We start from the raw sequence: 19,245 nt of genomic DNA on the forward strand, positions 1-19,245 counted from the left end.
ACATTCCTCTGAACTTTTTTTTTCTGAAGTGTGTCATTTCAATGTAGGCAGAATCTCCAGATGTGTGTCAGGTAGAACTAAATTATTGGTTGATAAAGTAAATTTAAGTAAAATTATAAAATAATCTAATATATTTGCCTCCTGCCCATGCATATTACCAGTTCTTTCACTTTAGTGTGGCTGTCAGTATATCTCCCCAGTCTGGATAAGTGTTTATCTCATTGTAAATCATTGCATTAGCAATTTTTCATGTATTGTTCTTAATTTGGTTCTCCAATTTAAAAAAAAAAAGTTGCTTCTTATGTCTCTACATCAGAGTTTCTGCATTGCCATAATTACTCTGTTGTACTAAAGCACCCACCCTCCTTTGAGAGGTTCTAAATGTGCTGCTTTTAATTCTTCAGTCTTTATTTGTTGAGATGAATTACTTCTTGGATGTGATGAATTTTTTTTTTTTTTTTGTAAATGAAAGGAATTGGAGAAGATTGATAAAATTAGTTCTGATACTAAGACTTAGCTTTTGTCCCTGGCCCAGTTTGAAATGAATACTTTACTGATGCCAGTATAAGTATCCTCCCTGTTTAGGTGAATGACTTTACTTGCTCTGGATGGATGAACTGCATTAACAGACAAAACTAGTTGCTCAACTTACCCTCTCTGTCCCCTTTTGTCCATTATACTGTGTGGTTAGTACCAGACATTGTCTCTTGAAAGGGAACCCCATAGGGACAGGGAAGAACTGCCATCCTAGCTGGTGTTGAGAGTTTACTGTAGGTCCCCAGAAGTCAGACTGCAAGAATGACTTTCTGGCCAGGAACCCATGTTTTATCACAGTTGCTTTTCTGTTGTTTTTTTGTTGCTTGTTTTAATGATGTCGCTACAAATGCTCTTCACCGAGTTTCAGGGTTACCACCAAGTTAAATGAATGATGGGAAGCTCGCAGCCTTGCAAGGGCAGCACGGGGCTCTCTGGCTATGTTCAGGCGCAGGGCTAAATTGAGTGCATCTTTTTTGGTTTTGTTTTGTTTTTGTGTTTTTAATTATGCCCTCAAATTAAGTCAAGCATGAAAGCTGCTAAATACCAGTATGGCCTACCATTGAGAGCAGCCTGTATCTAAAACACATGCTCTCTAGGTCTGATCTGAGGCTGGCTGGCTGCATGGGGTATGGATTGAATTAAGCGGGGATCTTTACCTGTTTATATCTGCGACTGCATGTGGCGTGGTCTTAAAACTTGATGAGCAGTATAGGAAATGAGGCCATGACACCGTATCCTTAAATTGTTACTTTTTACTGTCTTGACAGGCCGTTTCTGTGAAGAGAATGTGGATGACTGTGTTTCAGACTCAGGAGTACCCCGCTGCTTTAATGGAGGGCAGTGCATTGACCAGATTGGGGGCTACAGCTGTATTTGTCTCCCAGGCTTTGCAGGCGAGCGATGCGAGGGAGATATCAATGAATGCCTCTCTAATCCTTGTAACCCTCGTGGAAGTCTGGACTGTGTTCAGCTGATAAATGATTATACGTGCATCTGTCGTAGTGCTTTTACTGGTGAGTAGTTGTAAACATGCTTCCAATTTCAGAGTAATATCTTGAAAAATGGTCATTCTTTTCCTTTCTGGCAGTCATGCTATCTAGTTACTTCCCTTTACAACATCTGATTGTTTCCCTACACCATGTCTCAGTTTTTAAACCAATCTTTCTTTTAAACCTTCTAAGAAATTTGGCTTCCAGAGCTGTCTCAGACAAAGGAATCTCCTGAGACACTTGGCTGCCAGAATTTTTTTTCTGTGGGACTTTTTTCTCCTTCAGAATTTCACATTTCTAATATTGGGAGTGTAACTGTTCACATGTCAGTTTCTCCATGGCTTTTCCTTTTGCAAAGCAGCATACGAATTTTCTCTATAAATCAGTGTCATGGTATCCATAATTAGCTTTTGGCCTCCTTTTCTACTCCTCGCTCCCTTTCTTCCTTACGTTGGTGATGTGGTCAGGATGGAATACTATGCATAGACAGACTGTACATTCCTAGCTTAGTGATGTGATCCTTCCACAATCCAACTTTGAATCACAACTTTACAAGAATTTCACACTGCGCAAACTTATGTCTCACTCTCTCTAGATCCCTCCTTTGTTAGTATTGCTGCTATTCTGCTTTCTGCCTCCCACTGGGCATAAGTTTGGGCTAATAGTCTCCAGATGTGTCTTAACTTTCAGCTTTCCAGTTTCCATGTCAGTTTAACTTCCTATGTATTCAGATTGCCTTGGTTAAAACCTTTCACTTTCCCTGCTTACCAGTGACCTTCTCTACATGCTTTACTAGTAGTGTTTGCTCTATTTTTTTCCTTAAAAATTAAAGATGCTGTGATTTTCCTCTAAATTTGTGATTGTCAGATGCAAAGAAATCACAAAAACATGCATCTGAAGAATCCATGTGGTAGTTTTTGAATGCATTACCTAGACTGACAAAAGAAGTGCCTAAAAGAGTGACATAGGAGGGAAGTGGAGCCAGGCTAACTAGTGGGACACCAGTGCAAGTCATCAGATAGGTTTATATTTAAGCCTCTCTGTTAAGCTTGCTTTTATTAATTACGCCTCATGTTGCTTCTGGCTCTCATGGAAGGGTTGTTGGAACTTGCAGCGTGGGGAGCGCAGACCTGCTGCACCCTAGGAGGAGCAGGGAGAGCTGCTGTGTCTCAGACATGAAATCTGTCTGGAAATGCTAGGCACAGAGGGGGAGCATGCTTCTTCCTCTAGCTGTTCGTCTTCTGTGCATTCCACATTGACCCTTCTGCCTGGGAGGGAATGGGGTGGCTTTGCTGTGGTTTGTGACTGATAGGATGCCAGGACTCCCTGGGCCATCCTGCCCTGTCTGCTCCTGTCTGCAAGCAGTCAGTCTTGGCTGCACATGTGTGGAGACTTCTATTAACATTTTCCTAGGGGGTCCAAGTCATGCTTAGGTCATCCTCATCTTTTAAAGTCTGGTGTCAGAGTTTGTCTCTGGGAGCCGCTGCAAATGCTAGTCAGTGCAGTAAAGACCTCTCTGTCTAGCTGATCAGTCTGAGGACAGTCTCCTTGCTTGTCCTGTTCACTCGTGTTGCATCTGGTCCTGAGGGTGGTTCATTCATGGTTAGAGTGTGATTTGCCCTTGGAGTCATTGAGCACCACCCAAAAAGTGAAGAAGTCTTAGGAACCCCCTTAGGTGCTGACCTTCAGCCTCTGTGCCTGGATGACTTGAGGGTAACAGCAGCAAATTCTGTCATTGTGCTGGGTAACACATATTCCTGAGGAAGCAGACAAGGTGGTCTCTCTCCAAATATCCCTTGTGGATTCTAGGATTGTGCCTTCCTCTGCCACTACTTAGGCAGCTACTTACAGAGCATGTGTTATCTGAAGAGTTGTGCCCTGCCTGCTCTGAGGGTGGGTCTCACTGGAGTGTTTGGCTCGTTGGCTATTCGTTGGAGCGTTTTGCTTTGTAATGGCTTTTCAGTGTGCACGCTCACACACATTTTTCTGCTCTTCTCCCTGTGTGTCTATGCTTCAGGTCGTCACTGTGAGAGCGTAATAGATGTGTGTCCCCGGAAGCCTTGTCAGAACGGAGGTACCTGTGCTGTTGCCAGCAATATGCCAGATGGGTTCATCTGCCAGTGTCCTCCGGTAAGCACCGTACCCTGAAACTGGATCACCTCCCTCAGCTGTAGAGTTCCCTGGCTACAGTCTCATTAGTTTCACTGGCCCACTGTAGGTGAAGGTTATCTCTTCTGTACTGCTTGCAAAGTGGTGTCCTCGGTCACTCTGTACCCACATCCTTGAGCTTCTGGGTGCCCTAGGAGAGTGTTGCTGCCTGTTGTTACCCCAAACAATTCTGCTCTTGAGGCAGAATGGTAGGCTTTTCAGTCTTAAACCTACCATTAAATTTCAACAATTTTTTTGCTGTCCTTAGTTCTCTGTGCTTACTGCAAGATTCCCCTTGTTCATGGCTCTTCTAAGTCCATTTCAAAATGTTACGGAGCCTTATAAGCTCCTAGTTTATCCTTGAGAGTAGATCCAGAAAATCATGGCTCCTGCAGTGAGGCTAGAGGAATTATGGGGGAGAAAGGGTTTGCATGTGACACCTTATCGCCAGCCCTCAGAGCACTGAAGAATAAGTTTGTGAGCCTGGCTGTTTTGCTTTTTTTTTCCCCTGTAGGGTTATTCTGGAGCAAAATGTGAGTTCAGCAGCCACAGTACTTGTGGACAAGTGAAATGCAAGAAGGGGGAGCAGTGCATCCAGACATCTTCTGGTCCACGGTGCTATTGCCCCAAGCTGTCTGTGGGAGAGGAATGCCAGACAAACACGGGTTGTGCCAGTGCCCCCTGCCAGAATGGTGGAAGCTGCCACCCTCATTCTCAGCCTCCTTACTATTATTGTCAGTGCCCTGTTCACACCCAAGGCAGCCAGTGTGAACAGCCCGTAACTTTCAGCCCAGAGCCCCGAGGATGTTTGGATTCCCAGTGTGCAGAAAAAGCAAGAGATGGTTATTGTGATGAAGACTGTAACACTCATGCCTGCCAGTGGGATGGAGGCGACTGCTCCCTGAGAATGGAAGATCCTTGGGCCAACTGCTCCTCTTCATTGCGCTGCTGGATGCTTTTCAATGGACAGTGTGACGAGTTCTGCAACACACCCGAGTGCCTGTTTGACAACTTTGAATGTCAGCAAAATAGCAAAACATGCAAGTAAGGCTTGATCCTGAGAACGGTTTCTCTGTGTCGCTAGTGTATCTCCTGCTAGCACTTTCAGTAGTTGGTATGCTTCATGCCTGCTGCTCCCATCTCTTCTGTTGTTTCTGTTGCTGGTCCTTGCTCTTGCTGAAAGTCTGTCACCAAGGAGTTTTTGCTGCTTTGTGTACTTTTTGTCTATTTTTGGAAAGAAGTTCTGAAACATGTTAGCTCGATGGATCTGCCCTGCTTTCTGTGGAAATGTAAATAGGAAGCATTTCACCTTGTATGAGATTTTAATAGTACTGCCTCCTATACTGAATTTCACTCCATACGAGCAATACCTTTATTTTCATCCCAGCTGTATTTGCTATCTCTGAATGTGTTTTCCAGCTTGTTTGTCATGGCACTTCTTTCTCTTCAGTTATTTGTGATAAATGCTACAGCTTTGCTGTGATGATTCTCCTTTGGTGAGGCAGGAGGTGTTACAGCTTTATCTTAGTAAACAGAATAAGCAGTTTTCATCCACTGGTACCAGAATTGAGCCACGTGTTCTTGGGCTGTTCCATGCTTCCTACTTCCACCCTGCCAGATTGCAAGCTTCTCCTTATAACCTGAATATGAGTGTAATTTTACCTCAAATGATTATGAAGAGTGTAAAGCCTTGGCCCCTAGACTGCAGGTATACTGTACAGAATATGTATGTCCTATATGCTGCCTGTAACCCTTTCGCTGTTCTAGGTATGACAAGTATTGTGCAGATCACTACGCCGATGGCCGCTGTGACCAGGGCTGTAATAGTGAGGAGTGTGGCTGGGACGGTCTGGACTGTGCTGGTGACAAAGCTGAGAAGCTGGCAGAAGGGACCCTAATCATTGTGGTCTTGATGCCCCCTGACGAGCTGCTGGGTGACGTTCGCAGCTTCTTGCGCACTTTGGGAACTCTCCTGCACACCAATCTGAGAATCAAGCTGGACTCCCAGGGAAACCCCATGGTATTCCCGTACTACGGGGAGAAATCAGCAGCACGGAGTCGGCGATCACTTGTGGTCATTCGCAAGCACAGAGAACTAGAGCAAGAGGTCATTGGGTGAGTGGATGCCTTTGTTCCTCTGGCCCTGTTATGCTGGTAACTTTTGCTTGTAGGTGTCTGGGGCATTCTGGACCTTCTAGGACTGTAGTCTTCTTTTTATGGGGAAATGTAAAGCTATTGCAGCTGCCAAATTCAGTGCTGGGGTGGAAGGATTAAGTTAAAAGTCTGCAGTTTAACCTAGTGCTTTGGCAAAAGTTTCTGTCGCTGACTTCTGTGCCCTCTTACTGTGTCTCTGCAGCACCAGGGTGTTCCTGGAGATTGACAACCGTCAGTGTGCAGAGGATTCAGAGCAATGCTTTCAGAACACAGAAGCTGCTGCGGCTCTCTTAGCTGCTCAGGCCATCAAGGGCATGTTGCCCTATCCTTTTGTGTCTGTCCAAAGTAAGTAATGGCAGAGGGAAAATGGCTTGTGGAGGAAGGCAGTCAGCAAACGGGCTTGCAAAATTCGTGCTCAGATCATTGATCATCATTTTATTATTATGTCTCACTGTTCAGTATGGTTTCTGGGAGCTAACTTATTCATCCCCAGTTATAGAAGTATGTATGTGGAATATACTGATTCTTCTCTGAGGGGACATCTGGTTAGCAAGGCAGGGCATTTAAGTTCAGAGCCTAGTCATTTTAATATCCGTGGAAACAGTAATATCTCATGTGCTGTAGCAGTGCCCCACACATTGCAGTGATCTCATCTGCACTAAAAACCATTCGTGTGCTCTAAGCCATGAATTCAATGAAAAAGTGCCATTAGAGAGAAAAGGTGGGGGGCATTCCTCAGTCTACCTGATGATTTTGCCTCTGGCCATATGTAATCCCTTTGATTTCTGCTCCACTCCCCCTCAGTCTGAGGCTCACCTGCAACCTCGTACTAGATTGGTAATGTCAAGTACTCCTAGTTGGGTCATGCTCGTATCTTTATGTAGATCAGCTCTCTCTACACTGATTCAGGGTGGCTGTCTTCAGCCAGCAGGACTCTTGAGGAAGGAGCAAGACCTTCAGTTCAGCAGTCATATACTCTAAAAAATATTTTGAGAAACAAGATAAAGGGAAGCCAGAAAGGCAGGATGTATTCTTACAACAGTTGCAGTGGAGCTTAAACTTCCTCAAGCCTTTGTTCTAAATGCATCACAGTGTAGAGACAATACACTATGTGTGGGAAAGACTCTGAGTGAGGAAAGAAAGTATGTAGATTGAAGATCATTGTCTCCACTTTATTAATCTCATTGTATGTTAACTGGAATTTTTAGGTGAACCCTTGTTACCACCGAAGACACAGTTGCTTTACCTACTTGCTGTGGCAGCTTTGATCATCCTCTTAATCCTTCTCTTGGGTGTGATGATGGCAAAGCGTAAGCGCAAACATGGTTCGCTGTGGCTCCCAGAGGGCTTTATTCTGCGCAGGGATCCTAGTAATCATAAGCGCAGAGAGCCAGTTGGGGAAGATGCTGTTGGACTCAAGTAAGTTTGCATTTAGGCCACTGGCAGTGTGTTTATTAGTGTGTCAGAGGATTTTGAGAGTGTGGTGTATAAATCTTTCATTAAATGCACTTAACTCCGTAGAGAAAGCTGCCTTTTAGCTAGAACTTCTTAGGCGATTTCTCTAAATTTTAATACATCTGTTTTGGACAGAAGAACTTTAGTTAACTGAATCTATAAAATGCCTGTAAGGAATCTGATCTCCCGGTTATGATTGGTTTTCTTACACTCTGTTTAGTTCAGTGGTTGGGTACTGTTTGCATAATTTCCTCCTGGAGTGAGACATTTTTAGGTTGATAGGTGACAACAAACTTTTATTACATCTAGCTCAATACATTAAAGGCATGACTCAGAAATAATGGAAAGTTTCAAAAGCAGAACCCCATTTTTGCAGTTTTGGCTTTCCACTGAATTAACTAAGTTCACAATTGTAAATATATTTAATGCCACTGTTGGCTGCCTGAGATTTCTCATTTCTTGGTGCCTCAGTTTGCAAGCTACCAGACTTGCATGCATCCCATCCTTGGTCTCTGCAGGCTAGTATAAGTAGCAGTAGTAGCACCTGCTTAGCCTGCAAAGTGATGTGTTCTCCTTGTTTGTTAGAAATTTGTCCGTCCAGATACCAGAGGGTAACCTGGCAGATTCTGGACCAACTGAACACTGGGCAGGTGATGGTGGACCCCAGCCAAAGAGAGCAAAGGTAAGGAGCTCCAAGACTTGAATATTGCGTGCTTACCACGAAACTGCTAGTGAGGAAAACAGCTGCATTAACTTCCAGTGTATGCCCCTTGCTCAAAACCTCCCTTTGCTTAGGGGTTTGTAATGTATAACTAATGATATCTGAGGAGCAAATCCTCAAGGTAACACTCCCACCGCAGGCCAGCAGAGAAACCAGGTAATTTCTGTCCAGTGTCCCCTCCCTACCGGCCCTGCTGCATGAAAAGGGAAGAGAAGGTTAACGGTAGTGTAATGTCTTGCGGTTCAGGCCTGGTAAGATATGGTGGGAGTGTGAAATGCCAAACAGAGGTGACTGGAGACTGTCATTAGCTTAAAAAAAACAAACAAACAATACCCCAACAAAACTAAAAATACCCAAGAACTTTCAGTGTCTTTGGCCACTTGATGAGCATTTTGAAGCAACTGCTTATTTCCTGTGCTCAGGCTGAGGATCAAGCCTTGCTCCCGGAAGGTGATGAGCAGATCGATCAGCGCCAGTGGACCCAGCAGCACTTGGAGGCAGCAGACGTCTGTGGGAGCACGTCACTAGCCCTTACACCACCTCAAGCAGATCAAGAAGTGGACGTTCTAGATGTCAATGTCAGAGGGCCAGGTCAGTACTCTGAGTGTCCATGTGTTCTGCCAGCCAGTCATCAACCTCCCCCATCTCCCATGGCTGGGACCGCTAACATTTAAAAATTATATGGAGTATACAGGAACACCAGCAGAACTTTTATGGTACTTGAGGAAAGCTCATGTGCACTCCAGAACAGAAAGCTGGAGAGAGTGGATCATGGTCTACAGCACATGTTATATCGTGTGACCAGGAGAAAAAGAGTTCACTTTGCAAGCACCTGTAGGAAGTACAGCTAAAGGATCTCCTTTATAACAATGCCTGCCTAAAAGATATTGTCAGAATGCTATTACAGCTGAAATTCAGAGTGCACTGTTGTGCTGGAAATAACCCCCAGCTTCTCCAGCTGCATCACTGCAGAGGTTTGTGGCAGACTTCACCAAGGACCAACTTATCAGGGTTTATCCCTGAGGTGTGTGTTACCTGGGGTGGAAGCAAGGTTGGCCTTTTCCTGAATAAGGTAACTTCTGGGAGACAGTGTTCCCTGATCAGCAGTGTGTGAGACATCTGTGCTGGAACAGAGCGACAATGCAGCAAGCTTGTTAATGATTTTTTTTCTTTATTCACGAATTTATGTCCTCAACTTATGAATTCAACGAGTTGATCACCATAACACAACTTTGAAGGAAACTTCTTTAACGCACACACACATGCACACAGGCTTGCTCTCTTTCAGTCTCAGATGACTAGAAGCAGTAAGAATGCTCTGCTGCATTTTCTAAGTGTAGCACTAAGGCTGTAACCTGGTAAGGGACTGAGTGGGTCATCTGGTAATAACAGATTCCTGTGTTCTGAGAGGAGACAGTTGACCAAGAACTTTATCTTGGTCGGAAGATCTGCAAGCATGGCTCTTGTTCATATGCGAAGAGGTAATTCTGGTGATATTGCTGCAATTGCTTTTTATTGGATTTTGTGGGAATATTTCCATGCAATTTAATGATGACTGCAGCCATTCTCTCAGTTCCCTTCTATTGTCTTTTCTGCTCATTGACCCGTTAGCTCTCCTAAATGCAAAGCACAGGAAAGGAGGGATTTCTGTGTGACGAGTGTGAGAACATAAACCATCAGTTTCTGCCAAATTTAAGCTTTTCTTTATTTCCCCTATTGAAGCTTCCAGTTGTGTGGCAGGGTAAAAGCTTTCCAAGTGCAGGCAATAATGTTCTTAAGACTTCAGACTGCTTATTTTCACGTTCACTCAAAGCTTTGTCCAACAATAGCAGTGGAATAATACTGACCTGTGAGTTGCTTTCCTGCCATTCAGTTGCGACTGCGAAGCTTGCAGCAAGCTGCTGTAAGCTATCCCCCTTTGTGGCATCAGAAGCAAGGAGCTGAGTTACTGTCAGGAGAAGAAATAGTTTAAAAAGTCTGCAAAGTGTTGGAGTAATGAGTTAGGAAGGAGGGGTAGGATTCCTCACAGCTAATGTAGCTATCCGTCTGCCCTGGCCATCTTCCTCTTCCTCTGCAGGCAGAGGAAAGAAACAGGCACTTCTGAGAGGCACTTCATCTCTGTCTCAAGCCAAAGTCTCCTGAAGACTAGATGGCTCATGCTGCAGTAATGCTTCACTGCCCCTAATTACAAAGGGTGTTGAGGCTGACTGCCTTGGGTGCAGGTGTCTGGACTGGAGCCACCTGTAGCTGGATGAGTTACATCCTGGCCACAGCTCCAGGTGGCAGGTAGAACAGTAAAGATCTTTTCTAGAGAGAGGAGAGGCAAGTTTAAATGCTTTGGAGTACCAAGGGTCTGTTCCCTCTCTTAATCCAACACCTTTTGTGGTCTCTTGAGTTTAGGGGGATCCAAGAGGTCCAGTCTCCTGCAGAAGTATTGCCTAGAGACTTTGCCAGTGGGTTCTTTACATCCCAGCTTTCAGTATCCTGTGCCTGTATGAGTCCTTCAGTTGTACTGATCTGGTGAACTTCTGGCTTTACCGTCTCACTCCAAGTTTTATATTTACTCAGGGGCTGTCTTGAAAGACAGCAAACAGAAGATTTTTTATAAAATGCTGCTGTCACCTCTATCTCCCCGTGCTGTTCTTTCTTTGTGTCCCCCAGAACGGTGAGGACATTCTTTTCATGGCAGTTATTGTGAGTGTGTAACCAGTGTAAAGCAATTATAGGCATAACTGGTAACACCACCTATAATTAAAACTGATGAACTGTCCCTATTATATGCCCCTCTTTTTCAGTTACTAAAACTTCAGTGGTTCAGGCTGGAATTTTCCATGCTGTGTGTCTGCCTCCAGCTGGATCCTTTTGGGTTCTTTTCCAGCTATTTCAGAGAACAAGCTGGAAGGAGGAAAAAAGACATTGTGTCCATGGCTTTTTTTCTAGTAGTCTATCAAGCACTTAATTGTGATGGTCTAGCTGGATGTGCTTTTTGCTAGTCTCATAAAACTACCCATGTGTAGCCAACTTACAAAGGTCTGAAAGGAGCTACACATACCTGAGAGACTTTCTGGAGAGTGGCAGATAATTTTTCAAGGATTTAATGCATATTGTAGCTGTGTCCTTATAGAGCAGCTGGGCGTGATCTGTCCAGGACAACTGCAGTGATTGAGCAAGCAAGACCTTTCCTGTGGGTGGTTTTCCCAGGGCTGTGGTGCTGGAGAAAAGGAAAGCTCCTTTCTGTGCTCCGTCTCTCTGCTCTTTGTGTCAGGGCAGTACGGAGGAGACCACAGCCTGACTTGAATACTGAGAAGTGTTCATCTGGGACAAGGAAGCAGAGCCAGCAGTGGGAGGGAGAAGCACAAAAGGAGGTATAGCCTTGGACAACAGGCAAGAGGGTCTATAGACAGGACTGGATCTTGGAACTGAACCCAGGCCCATACGTCAACGCTTTGCTGCCGTCCAACAAATCCTGAGAAAGGCGCTCGGCGAAAGCCTGTCCCCGCTCTGACTGTGAGCCACTAGGAGGAGCGTGCACGCTGCCGCTGCCAGGCCCTCGCCTCTGCCGCTCCACACTCTTCCCTGCCGTAGAACGATAGATTTCTAGAAAGTTTTGGAACTGCCCTAAAACAGAGAGTCAGGAAAGCTAGGTGATCAGGAGCTGGGACATGGGCACAGGGCATTGGAGCTCTCTATATTACTTTCAACAGGAGATCATTGCCTTGTTCACCTGCACAGAATCCTAGTTCTGCCATAGGGCTTTCTGCAGGGCTCACGCACTTCATTCGGTGCAGATAGTGCATTGTAGATTGAGAGTTCTGCAGGCAGGGAAGCTGTTGTCCATTGGGTCCAGAAAGGTCCCCTGCGTGTTCATGGAACAGCAGTTGCTGAAAGTGAGCCACACTGGAGAAACAAAATTTGTGTTCACCTTTGCAGAGCTCCAATGGGGCACTTAGCACAGAGTGGTTCACTCCTGCTGCCATTTTAGTCCCTCTTACTTTCTAGGTGCCTGTGATGTGTGTGGAGTAAAGCAGTAAGGAAGCATTAGTGTCTGCAGTTGAAGGCTTTGGTTTTAGGTAGTGAATATCTTGTAACATTCAGAGTCTGCTGAAACTGAAGCACTTGGCATTTGACAGGTTGCTGAAAATATGTGGAGATGTTTTAAATCTTAATTACACTGCATCAAGGCGGGCGTTCACAAGGGTGAAAAATCAGCAGCATCAGCTAGTCCTCCTGGTCCACCCTCTGCGATCAGCAGAGAGGGAGGTTCATCTAAGGGAACTAAGTTAAATTAGAGGTTTGAAGGAGCCTTTCTCCTTCCAGGGACAATGCAAGGATCCTAGTTGGATGAATGTGTATTTAGCCTTTGTGAATGTCCCACCAGTGTGAGCCCATCACTGGAGACTGGTGGAGAGACATGAGCCCAGTATCTTCCAAAACGCTCAAACTGTGTGAGATTTCCAGCAGTTTGTATCTGTGGGCAGTTCACACTGTGATGGAGCCGTGCATGGGGAACGAGGGTTTGTGCATGTGTAGGATGCTGGTGGTACACCAGTGAATAATACTGGATTAGATCCTGTTCCACGGTCCCTGCCTACGTGGTGTACTTCTGTGAAAGTACGGAGCGTGCTTCATCAGTTTGTTTAGGGCTCTAGTTGTGGGCCTTATTAAAAGCCAGATGAGGTTGGTTCAGGCAGTCATCCTGGGGCATTTTTCAATTTTGAGTGCTTCAGGGTCCTTTTAATTAAAACTTTGGTGTGTAACAGATATGAATGCTTTTGTCTGCATTTCACTTCAGGTTAATATCTGCAAAATGCCACCAATAATTGGTGGCTAGTTGTCCAATAATTTTTCTCTGTCAATTGTTTCTTTTCCCCAGGTATGTGATTAGAACATCCACGTGAATAGTTAGTCACTTTAAGTCTTTGATTTTCTATAGCCCTTGCTTCCCTCCAGGAATTTATCTAGCCTTTACATTTTGAGGAAGTTTTCCACTTTAGCAGCAAACTTGGTTTTGTTTTATAATGATCTTACTTATTTGAGAAGTATCTTAAGTTCTGTTGCGGTTGCAGTACGTATTAAAGTCTTGCTTGGAAGGAAAACAACTCGCTGACTCTGTTGGACTTTAAGGCAAGAGAACAGGCCTGGATTAAAGTGACTGGAGGGATTGTCAGTAGCTGCTCAAGGAGAGAGGATTGTGAGAGGGTTTCCTTTCCTTTGCTGTCGCCGTCAGGTTACTATGTTATCTCTCCTGTTGCAGATGGATGTACTCCACTTATGTTGGCATCTCTGCGTGTGGGTAGCTCCGATATCAGCGAGGATGATGAGGATGCAGAAGATTCCCCAGCAAATATAATATCAGATTTGATCTATCAAGGTGCCAACCTGCAGGCCCAAACAGACCGCACTGGGGAGATGGCACTGCACTTAGCAGCCCGTTACTCAAGAGCAGATGCTGCAAAACGTTTGCTGGATGCTGGTGCGGATGCTAATGCACGGGACAACATGGGACGGACTCCCCTGCATGCAGCTGTAGCTGCTGACGCCCAGGGTGTCTTCCAGGTACAGCAATTGAAGAGCCCCTTTCAGAGTAGCTGTGCTCTGTGGTTATATGAGCCTGCTCAAGCTGTGCTCTGTTCACTCACAGCCTTGCTCTCATGCCTTCCACAGTGTGATGGCCAGGTGAAACTGTATTTTACATCCAGTTTCCTCAGGTATTCACAGCTTGATCAACTCAGCATGCATGAATCATCTGGCATGTATTTATTTAGTCTGTTTGCCTCTGTTACCTATTATCCGAATCCCCGCATTTTAGTGCCCAGGCTGCTTTTTCACTATAAAGTTTCTCTTGAGTTTCTGCCAAATACTCAGTTTTGGTCTAGAGCAGTATTGAAAAAAAATCTGTCTTCCCCCGCTGTCCAGATCCTGATCCGTAACAGAGTGACAGACTTGGATGCTCGGATGAATGATGGAACGACCCCGTTAATTCTGGCTGCACGTCTGGCTGTGGAAGGAATGGTGGCTGAGCTAATTAATTGCCAGGCAGATGTGAACGCCGTAGATGACCATGGTAATGCGAACACGACATACTGGGCTGGGCAAATATTTGTGGTGGTGAAAGCAAGGAGGGGTGGGCTTCTGCTGTCCCGGAGTGTGGGCTGCTCATAAATTCTGTAGCTAAATCAGATACAAGGCTCTCCTGCGGAAGTGCTCCCAGCAGTAATAGACTGCAGGCTGCTGCACAGTGCCTTGGTTAGACACTCCTGGAAGAGAAGCAGAAGAAATATGGGGTTGGATATGCTGGGATTTTTTGGACTGCAGATATGACTCTGTGGATAGGTTATTTAAAAAGTAAAAATAAAAAAAGTTGCAGAGCAGGTGCTGAAAGTCCCATTGTGTCTTGATAACGTAGGGGTGTCTCACAGCGTGGTGATTTCCAAAGTGTAATTGTGACTTCAGGATGTGTTCACGTGCCATGAGCTGCACTGCAGTTGCTTTCTTCCCTCTGTGAACTCTGTCCATCTTGGTGCTTTTGAAAATAGCTCTTTGATTTGTTACTGAATTTGTTGGGTTTCCCTGCAGGTAAATCTGCTCTTCACTGGGCTGCTGCTGTCAATAATGTGGAAGCAACACTAGTGCTGCTGAAAAATGGAGCCAACAGAGACATGCAGGATAACAAGGTACCGTTTGGGTGTGCTCAGCATGGCTGTGCTTCCTAACTCAAAGCATCTCTTTACTGTTGGTAGTGAACTGATTATAAACTGGGCGCTCAGTGCAGGTCTTCCAAACCCAGACTGTGACTGGAACTCTCCCAAGCGATGGATGTCTTATAGGATTTCTGATACAGGAGAGCACTTCTCTTCCTTGTTTGGCCAAGTCCTAGGCATCAGTGCTGTCCTGCTTTTCTTGCAGAAAAGGAATGCAATACACTGTCAATGGTGTGTGAGAGCACCAGGGCGAAGTGCTGCTGGTGTCAAGGAGCTGGATTCCGGTTAGCAGAGAGCCCGATTTCGCAGCACAGCAGCAGTCACATCCTGTCACATTTCCAGGGATCTCAATGCAGGGTAGATATGGGAGAGAAGCCCCTCTGTTTGAAGGACAGTCTGCACTGTGCAGACCTCCTGGAGCTTCACTGTTAGTGTTTGCTGTGTCTTAGTCCTTGATTTCCTTCCTCTGCCTAGGGTTTCTTCTTTGGATTATTGTATTGCTCAGTGGACTTTAGAGCTACCAACAAGCTGCAGTTCTTTACTGGGCTGTTTTAGTCCTTTGTACCTTTCCACTTCCTGGTGGGATAGTTTAGCCTGTGTGCTCCACTGCCATGTCTGAAATAATCTCCTGTAATCTGCTTTTTACAGTGGGCACCTCTCAGGGTGGGTTGATCTTGGAGACGCTTAATGTGACCCTGCATCAAACAGTGCTTCCAGGTGTTGCTGCACCATTAAGGGATTGTTAGCTGTAAGTCAGTCCCCCCACAGTGAAGCCACTAAAATACTTATTATCTGTATTTTCAGGAAGAGACACCACTCTTCCTTGCTGCTCGGGAAGGCAGTTTTGAAGCAGCAAAAATCTTGCTGGACCATTTTGCCAATCGAGACATCACGGACCACATGGACCGCCTGCCCCGAGATGTGGCCCAGGACCGCATGCACCACGACATAGTGCAGCTTCTCAACGAGTACAACGTGGCGCACAGCCCCGCTGGGCACCCCGGTGCCATGCTGAACTCTGCCCTCTCCCCTGTCATTTGTGGCCCAAATAGGTCCTTCCTCAACCTGAAGCATGCTTCGTTAAGCAAGAAGTCACGAAAACCGAATGCCAAAGGCATCATGCCCACGAACCTCACCAAAGATGCGAAGAGGAGAAGGAAGAAGTCCCTCAGTGAGAGCAAAGGGCAGTTTTCAGAGAGCTCAGTGACCCTGTCACCAGTTGATTCCCTAGAATCGCCCCATGCTTTTGCCTCCGAGCCAACATCGTCTCCTGTGATGCCGTCGCCAGGGGTGTTACACTCGTCACCCAGCTCGCTGCTGACTGCTCCGGCGGTGCAGGCTGCGCACACGATGTCCTTCTCCAACCTCCACGAGATGCAGCCCTTAGGACGTGGATCCAGCACGGTGCTTCCATCTGTCAGCCAGCTGCTTTCACAGCACAGAACCACCCCTCCCAACAGCGGGCTTGGCAGGCTCCGGCCAGCCAACGTTTCCACCGAGTGGATGAACCGTATGGAGGTGAACGAGTCCCAGTACAACGAGATGTTCGGCATGGTACCACAGGTGATGCATTCGCACCCCAGTGTTTCTCAGCAGAGTGGTTTGGTTCAAGCAGATGCCAAGCACATGGGAGTGTCCAGGGAGTCTCTGCCCCCTATCATGACTTTCCAGCTGGTTCCCAAGGGTGGCATAAACCAGCAAGCACTGCCGCAGCAGACCCAGTCAAACTGCGCTCAGAACATGGCTGGTCCTCTTAGCTCCATGTACCAGATACCAGATATAGCTCAGCTGCCCAGCGCCTCCTTCTCCATGGCTGCCATCCCTCAGCAGGACGGGCAGGTGGCTCAGACGGTCCTCCCGGCCTACCACCAGTTCCAGAGCTCGATGGGGAAGTACCCCACGCCTCCGTCACAGCACAGCTGCTACTCCTCGGCCACAGAACGGACTCCTAGCCACAACCGGCACTTACAAGGGGAGCACCCATACCTGACTCCGTCGCCCGAATCTCCAGACCAGTGGTCAAGCTCCTCCCCACACTCTGCCTCTGACTGGTCTGATGTGGCAACCAGTCCCAGTAACAACCAGCGTGGGCCGGCGGCCGCTCACATGACAGAGCAGCAGCGGAACAACATGCAGGTGTATGCCTGAAGGCTGGCCAAGGTGAAGCCCGATTAAAGCGGACTCCAGAACTCATGAAGGTCTTCCAGGACAGAAATGAAGAACCATTTTAGTATCCAAGAGTCTTAATGAGCCCAGGCTGTTCTTTCCTTGGAGGGACTGTGGTCGCTGTAGGCTTGTATGCTTTTATGCTAAACAGAGAACTGTAGAAGCTGGTGATGGAGAAGACCAGTTGGGTCACTTCTAACCAACTCCCATGCACCTTGGGTGTGATTGCTATCTGCACTGGATTCTCCAGTCTGCTTTTAAATATGTTCCACCATTTCTTGGGGGAGACAGCTCTTCAGCTTAATGCATCTCATGGTCCTTTCTCCAGAAATTTAGCCAAACCCAGCTTTGTATCCTTATTTTGTTACTCCTTCTGTTACCCATGTAACCTCTCTCTGAAGCACCTTCTACTAGTTCTCCTCGAGTTCAAGTTGCCTTGTCTTGACACAGCTCAGAGCTGCACCCACATTCCTAGACCCCTCCTTCCCTCGGCCACTGTTGCTCAGCAAGCAAGCTGGACTTCCCAAAACACCTGCAGGTCAAGTGACACCTTCTGTCACACAGCTTCACCCTTTCCTCAAGAGTCTTTATCTTATGCAGACCCACTAACACCCCTTAGCGTTCTCACTGCCTGATCCCCAGGTATTATGAGATTATATATACATATAGTCTTCTCTTAGGATTTTTTGTTGTTTTTTTTTCCCCCCCTCCTGAAAACACTGGTCTGACCTGGTCTTCCCCCCCGTGGTGGCCTGTAGGCACATCTCTCCTGTGTTGTATGTCTTCCTGAGACACGCCTGACCGTTTTGACACACTACCCTCCCCATGCCCCCGTCCTGCCAGGTGTGTCCGTGACCACCTTCACGGGCTCCCGTGACAGAAGAGATGCCCTGCAACCGCTGAAGGCCTTTTGGGAAGCTCTTAGGATGAGCACAAGTGTTTCAAAACCTGGTAACACAAGCTCCCAGCGTTCTTGCACAGTACTCCCCTCCCCTCCATCCAAGGGTGGCTGTGTGTCCTGTCCTCCAGATACCATATGCTGCCTCTTTATGGTACTATCAAGAAGTGTCAAGGACGTTGTTACATGTTTGCAGTGTGTGTCCTTCTGCGTCAGGAACGGCATCCAGCCCTTTGAAAAGTGTCCCTTTTGCTCCAGCCCTGGGCCCAGGGCTGCCTCGTCTTCCCCTCCCACCAAGGAGGCTGCAGCACTGACTCCCCAGCAGGCTTCCAGCAGCAGCAGCGTGCCTGCAGCCAGGAGCTGGGCGTAAGCGGCAGACCAAATAGCTCAGAAACCGCTGTCTAATGCAGTTTGCTTAACAGGTTTGGGGCTGTCCTCCGCTCTCAGCTTCAGCCTGTATCGAGATTTCCCAACTGAGGTGCCCCACGTGCTCTGTGGGACGGTAGTGCCATTTGTACTGCAGCTCCCCCGATATTTTTGGAGTTATGGAAGCCAGCTGTCGCTGACCTTAGACAAACAGGTGCCCTTTCTGCTTTGTCCTCAAGAGTAGGGCTTCCCTGCAGGGCTCTGAACCAGTCAGCAGCCGAAGTGAACATTTCTGGGGATGGTTTGCTCCTACCTCTTGGGGGAACCCTGCAGACACACGTTCCAAAGAGATCGGGGCTGTCGGCTGCCGCCAAAGGACAGAGAAGGCCGCTCCCCTCCGAGCAGCGGCCATTCAGCATCCTACCATGTACAGTATTCTCTCTGATGTCTCTTTCCATTCTAATCAAGAGTAAAAGCTTTTTCTTTTGATTCGACTCAATGGTACATGAAGGCAGGGCCTCAGGAGGTGCTGGTTCCCAGGGCCATCGTTTTGGGCTGAAGTTTTTAATTCTGAAGTTACTGCTTTTTACGACGCACACAACGTTCCCCAGCACGCTCGCTGCAGTGTGTCCTGTGAAGTTTAGCTGCAATCGACTCAGATCTCCAGGCAGGAGCCTGCAGGCTCCTGGAGGTCTGTCCAGGTACATGTTTCACTGCAAATAATGAAGTGTTGCTACATCGATGCTAAAGAAACAAAGGGCTTTTCCTTGTTAGCCCCAAATAACCAAGTGCCTTTTTATATATGTGGCTACCTTTTACAAGATGAGTGATTTCTGTGGAATGAAGCCAGTTTCGTGCCTGGCGTGTTAATACGATGGCCCTCTGCCTTTTTTTTTTAACTATTGTAAAGATAATATCTCCTTAAGGTGGTATTTTATCTCATAAGTTGTAGAGTAACCATTCACACAGCAGCATTTTCCTATATTAATAATGGAAAATATTTGCTTATTTTTACATTTTTTATAAAAGTCTTTTATGAAAATAGTTGCTGCAAAATGTATAAGCAATTTTTATCCCCAGAATAAAGAGTATGTGCCCGGCGTCTGTGTA

The 19,245-nt window shown here is 46.6% G+C and overlaps 1 protein-coding gene across 2 annotated transcripts in view; it reads left to right on the top strand.

Moving 5' to 3' along the window:
• The window catches only part of NOTCH2 (notch receptor 2), an 87,127-nt gene extending 67,892 nt beyond the window's left edge, over positions 1–19,235 (top strand). For both annotated transcript variants that reach the window (XM_074876824.1, XM_074876825.1), the window contains 12 exons: positions 1,305–1,550; positions 3,544–3,656; positions 4,189–4,718; positions 5,442–5,789; positions 6,031–6,173; positions 7,037–7,247; positions 7,869–7,965; positions 8,427–8,595; positions 13,259–13,560; positions 13,921–14,068; positions 14,581–14,678; positions 15,510–19,235. In XM_074876824.1, coding sequence (XP_074732925.1) covers positions 1,305–1,550; positions 3,544–3,656; positions 4,189–4,718; positions 5,442–5,789; positions 6,031–6,173; positions 7,037–7,247; positions 7,869–7,965; positions 8,427–8,595; positions 13,259–13,560; positions 13,921–14,068; positions 14,581–14,678; positions 15,510–16,853 — 3,749 coding nt within the window. In that variant the 3' untranslated portion in view covers positions 16,854–19,235. The remainder of the gene's footprint in view (positions 1–1,304; positions 1,551–3,543; positions 3,657–4,188; positions 4,719–5,441; positions 5,790–6,030; positions 6,174–7,036; positions 7,248–7,868; positions 7,966–8,426; positions 8,596–13,258; positions 13,561–13,920; positions 14,069–14,580; positions 14,679–15,509) is intronic.
• The last annotated feature ends 10 nt before the right edge of the window (positions 19,236–19,245 follow it).

Source organism: Strix uralensis, chromosome 8, assembly GCF_047716275.1.
Source record: "Strix uralensis isolate ZFMK-TIS-50842 chromosome 8, bStrUra1, whole genome shotgun sequence".
Taxonomy (NCBI): domain Eukaryota; kingdom Metazoa; phylum Chordata; class Aves; order Strigiformes; family Strigidae; genus Strix; species Strix uralensis.